Genomic DNA, 5,449 nt, shown 5'->3' with positions numbered 1-5,449 from the left:
GTATGTATGTATGTATGTATGTATGTATGTATGTATGTATGTATGCATGTGCGTGGATTGGATAACGGCTCACCAAAGAGGATCTCTACCTTACACTATAAATTAAAGGGAAACTGACAGATTTATGATCATATATATTTGTTAATAATGAAATATTGAATGATTATTTATTCTGATCACATCATATTGAATTTTTGTAAAAAAAAAAAATAAATTAAATGAATTTTTTTACACCAAAACAATTTAGGGGGGCTTTAAAATATTTTAGGGGGGCTCCAGCCCCCGCCCTAAAATAGGCCTAGTGACGCCACTGTGTTCAACACACATACAGTACATTCACATAGTAACAGTTACTGTTCAGGTAACAGTAGCAAAATGAGCAAAGGTACAGAGGTATAATAATGGATTATGCAGCAAAACAGCAGTTTTACAGACAATAGGAGGTCTTTGTTTAGCATCTATTGTCACATTCAACTTTTGTTAGTTCTGTTTTCAGAATAAAAAAGCAGCTCTCGCTAATACGTACAACTTAAACCATAATCCAAAAAACAATGAGTGAATTGTCCAATAAGATGTTCTCATCCTCAATACCTCATGTCTGAGAGTTTCACAGTATGTAACTAAGAACCAGCCTTTAGCTCATGTGTCTATTCAGAAATAAACTACATTTCTCCAAATGTTTAAAAAGTTATCTAAAAAATGGCAAATTATTTACTGTTCATTTATTTCCTTAAAAACACCATCTTATAAAGGTCTGAACTGTTACTGTAAAAATAAATAGTGTTTAAAACTACAATAAAAGTGTCTGGCAGTGATTTTATTTCTTTATTGTTTTAAGTAACATTTGGACTTTGATGTTGGCACAGCAGTGTTTTATAATGAATTTGCTGACCAAAAAATATAGAGCAACTCCTAAATGCTCCTCATTTTCTTCATAAACCAAAGCTATCATTGTAATCTACCTAGAATCAACTTGCTTGAAGCTGATGAACATTTAAATGATGTTATAATTGTTGCCAAATGTACAAAACAATGAATTTCATGTCATTATTTTTGTTTGCAGGCTTGTTCTCAGGGTGACATTAAATTCAAAATAATTCCTGGATCCTCCAACGAAGACATGCCATTTAATATTAAAAAGGTAAAATATATAGCTATATCATTTTTTTAAGTAGCATGCAATAAGGCTGCACAGGAATATGTAGATACCCAACCTGGATTCAATATAAATGGTTTTCAGATTTAGGGTTATAATAAACAAATAAAAATAATTTGTCGATATTTAGGTTTTTGCCATAAAAAACTTTAAATCTGACGTGGAAAAATTTAGAGTTCCATAATCCTTATGTTTAGAGTGAATTATGGGCTACCACTGCTCATGCACAGTGGATGACAAGCTGGAAACTTTCTTTTTTAAGCAAAGAGTATTTGCAATGAATCAAGGCAAATTCTCTTCAATGATTGTGGTCATTTTTCAAAAAGTGACCCCAGCGTGCAGGGAAAGCCAGACACAAAGGTATTTGCTGTGTCAGGATACAGATGTTTTGAAATGTGCAAAGTATAAAACACCCTGAATAAAAAATAATAAACACATTGAAAACTAAAAGTATTTTTCTATTTATTACCATTCTGTGTGTTTATGTGCAGTGGACTGTTTTCTCCTCAGTTTTTTGTGCGGGCTCTGTTTGACTACGATCCTGTGGATGATCCAGCCATCCCATGCAAGGATGCTGCCCTTGCCTTTAAAAGGGGCGACATCCTCCGTGTTGTCAGCATGAAAGACAACACCTGGTGGCAGGCCTGTTGCCTGGAGAATGGCAGCGATCGGGCAGGTCTCATTCCCTCAAAGCAACTGCAGGGAAGGTGATTATATTCTTTTATTCTTTTTGTTAGCAACAAAGCTTCGCAGAAAACATTTTACAAATTCGTTCAATCCTTGTCTTTTTCAGAAGAGTTGCATTGCAGCGACCCAAAGCCCTGTTCAAGCCTAGGCTGATCAAAACACCAGGTGATGAGACAGTTCTGTTCACAAACTCAAAAAAGCTGAAAGCTTAGCCAAACTTAAACTGAAGCTGTTTTTGCTGATACGATTAGATGTGAGGGTATATGTCTGAAGGTTGTTGTCAAACATGAGCCTGGCTGCCCATCACTGACATGTCCTTTTTCCTGAACATGCTACACAGATGATGAGAAAGGTACTGTTAGTCTGATTTTTAAAAGTCAACATCATATAAATTACAGAAATCGTAAATAAAATATAACATTACACATTTTAAATATACATGTGTGGGAATAAATGAAATATCAGAGCCAAGCATATAATTTTTTGTGGCTTCATGCCCTATTCTTTCTGTAAATCTTTTCCAGAGTTTCCAGTTACAGAGGACGAAGACTATGGAGCTATTTCAGGGATCCACATTGGTGAGGTGCTAGATTAAAATCTCACTGATACTTGTGTAGCGAGAATGAGAGGAGAAACAAGTGAGACTGTTTCTGCACTCTGCTACATTGCTTTTACCTGTTGGAGCACCAGGTTAGATTTTACTCATTAATACTTTGTTCACTCTTTATAAATCAGACTCAGACACAACAAAGTGTGAGATCATAGGATTCAGAGAACTCTTTTCATACGATGAATTTTCAGTGAAGAAGATCTTTATGGTATTTTATTACAAAAAAAGAAAAATCTAACTTCATTAAATATTGAATAAAAATAGTAAAGATTAAATACATAAAAGACAAATGCAACAAATGTTTAGGAAGTAGTTTAAAATTAAAATGATTTTAAGATAAGGTTGATGTTTAACCCTTTTTAAGAAGGAACAAAATAAATTTCTCCAAGGAAAATATTTTTTAATTTGGAAGTCTTGTCAACACGTCCTTCATTCCCTTCCTCCTCTGCCATTGCTTAATACAGCAGACTAACACGGTGCAGAAAACCAACATTGTCATCCACAACTCTTCATCCTGTTTGCTCATTGGCCCGGCTGAAATTCTACCAGAGGAGTCCTTGTCTGTGGGAGAAAGCCCAGACGTAGCTGAGAAGGGAAACTAAAACTGATTGGAACTGTGTAGGAAGACAAGAGTCAGGTTATTGCCCTATTAAACAGAACTGAAGACTACTGTAATCTCAAAAACAATGAGTGAATTGTCCAATCAGATGTTCTCATCCTCAACAACTCATATCTGAGAGAGGTTCTATTGCTTCACAGATGTAACCAAACCTATAAGAACAGAACCGTTCACATTTGTTCTTAATTAGTTTCCAATGAATGAAAAGTTATCTTCTTTGCTCTGCAGGATGAGACTTGCATCAAATCATTTTGGCAGCTGGTTTTAGTCCTAGTTCATCAGCTGCTGGCTTAAATCTCTGTATTTAAAAAAGACTGCATCAATACTCATTTTCAAAACTAAAAAAAAAAGTATTGGGCAGAATTACTTAAAATTGACAAATATTTTCCTCTAGATCCGTCTTGGCCCTACAAAAACCCCTAAAATATCTGAGTGTAATCAGTTTAAAACACTACCAGCTACTGTTTAAATAGTTTGTAAATGCTCCTCTGTAATAGCCTGTGTCACATAATTCACCCTAGAGAAGGAAATGTCTGAGCGTATTTACAATAAACAAAAAAAAGAACCAGTGTTAAAAAAGGAAATCCTGGCATCCTGACTCATAAAACATGCTGCCAAGCTGAGCCAAACCACAGTTACATGGCAGAGACGGGATGAAAAGACAGAAAGGCTATGGTGGCATTATCATGCCATAATGGTCGCGAGCCATCCCGCGCTCGCAAATTAATATACAAGTTTTTTTTTGTCCAAATTAAGATGAGTGTTGTTCAGCACAGGGCTTCTTACTAGAGCTTGGTTAGCAGTGGTGATGTTTTCTCAAACAGTACACTCATATGGCCTGTCATCTTCTTCCCTCTTCTGTCCCTGTTTAAAGCTGTACATTAGTTGTTCTGCTTATCAATTTAAACAACTTGTTCACCCACAGAAGCAATGTTAGATGAATAATAGTTATAAAGTGTAGAAAAAAGACAAATATACTGTTTTTAACAAAAGAATAATGATAAAAAGCTTCTTAAGCTTCACCATTCGGTGCTTTTGCATAAATGAAGTGAATACGATTGACAAACTGCAGGTTAACTAGTTTAATTTCACACACAGCCCTCATGAGTCTTAAAGCTCTCCTTTTTGTTACCTGCTCAATAACAACAATTAAAAATATTAAAAGTATAACAAAATAGTAAAAAACTTGTAAAAGTAGAGAATTTTCATTTCCTGTGTAAATGTGAGTGCTGAAAGATTTTTGCTACAATTTCTTTATTTTATTTAACCTTTATTTCAACAGGCAAAACATTAAGAACAGCTCCTTATTTACCATGTTGGCCTGAGAGTGCAAAAACACTTGAAACACTTAAAAATGGGAAGATGGGGAAGGGGAAACAACATAAACAGTACATAAAATGTATAAAATGAGCAGTACATTCATTCATTATAAAACGGCTAAAGAAGCTGAAATTTTTTGTATAGAAAAACGCGAGTTAATTTTGAACAGCTCACTTTTGTTGAAACCAAAAGTGAAGAATTGGTAGAAATAAAGCAAAATTGTGTCAATAATAATAATAATAAAAGCTGAACAGAGCAGAAATGTTGCTAAAATTAGAAGACATTAGTAAATGTTAGCAAAAAGTAATTTAAAAGGCATAAGTACATAAACTGAGATGACAGAATATGCTCATTGGTTAATATAGAATTAACCAATGATGGTCTCGTTGATGTGCAATACAGTTGCACTCCTGCACATAAATGAGGCCATCATTGGCTAATTCCACTTTGAATTACTGTCAGGGTCATATGCAAATTTTCCAAATGACAATGCTGGAAAAACACAAATAAAAATAAAAATCCAACAAATGGTTGATCTTTTCAGACTCTTGGCAACGTCAGTTGTGTGGAAGAATGCAGTGGACCCTCATTGTCCCTGATAAACCCTGGAAGGTTAATGACGGGTTTGAGCATGAGCAAGGTTGTGTTGGTTCATTATTTGGTAGCAGTGAATCTGAGTTCTGTAGGAGTGTGATCGAAGTTATGTCAAAAATGAAACGTCAAATGCTGCTGTGAACTCTGAGCTGTTAGAAATTAATAACATATTGTTTGGCCAAATTCAATTCAATTCAATTCAAAATTACTTTATTGATCTTAGAGGGAAATTAGGTGTTGTTGTAACTCATTTAACTAAAAACTTATTGTAGATGCTGATGACTGTGGGCAGGAAAGATCTTCTGTAGCGGTCTGTATTACAGCGAAGTTGAAGAAGCCTCCGACTGAAGACACTTTGTCTTTCTATGACAGTCTGATGAAGAGGATGGTCAGGGTTGTCCACAATTTTCTTGATTTTATGTAAAATCCTTCTTTGCACCATCATCTCCAGAGATTCCACAGT

General features: G+C 34.9%; 1 protein-coding gene across 1 annotated transcript in view; it reads left to right on the top strand.

Annotated features, from left to right (window-relative positions):
* LOC106526800 (MAGUK p55 subfamily member 7) overlaps positions 1-5,449 on the top strand; it is a gene marked incomplete at its 3' end in the record, with an annotated part of 36,690 nt that overhangs the window by 20,306 nt on the left and 10,935 nt on the right. The window contains 5 exon segments of the mRNA XM_014021484.1: positions 1,064-1,141; positions 1,667-1,863; positions 1,950-2,008; positions 2,184-2,195; positions 2,368-2,421. Coding sequence (XP_013876938.1) covers positions 1,064-1,141; positions 1,667-1,863; positions 1,950-2,008; positions 2,184-2,195; positions 2,368-2,421 — 400 coding nt within the window.

The sequence above is a fragment of the Austrofundulus limnaeus genome, unplaced genomic scaffold, assembly GCF_001266775.1.
Source record: "Austrofundulus limnaeus strain Quisiro unplaced genomic scaffold, Austrofundulus_limnaeus-1.0 Scaffold294, whole genome shotgun sequence".
Taxonomy (NCBI): Eukaryota; Metazoa; Chordata; class Actinopteri; order Cyprinodontiformes; family Rivulidae; genus Austrofundulus; species Austrofundulus limnaeus.
This window is presented reverse-complemented; position numbering and strand designations above follow the sequence as displayed.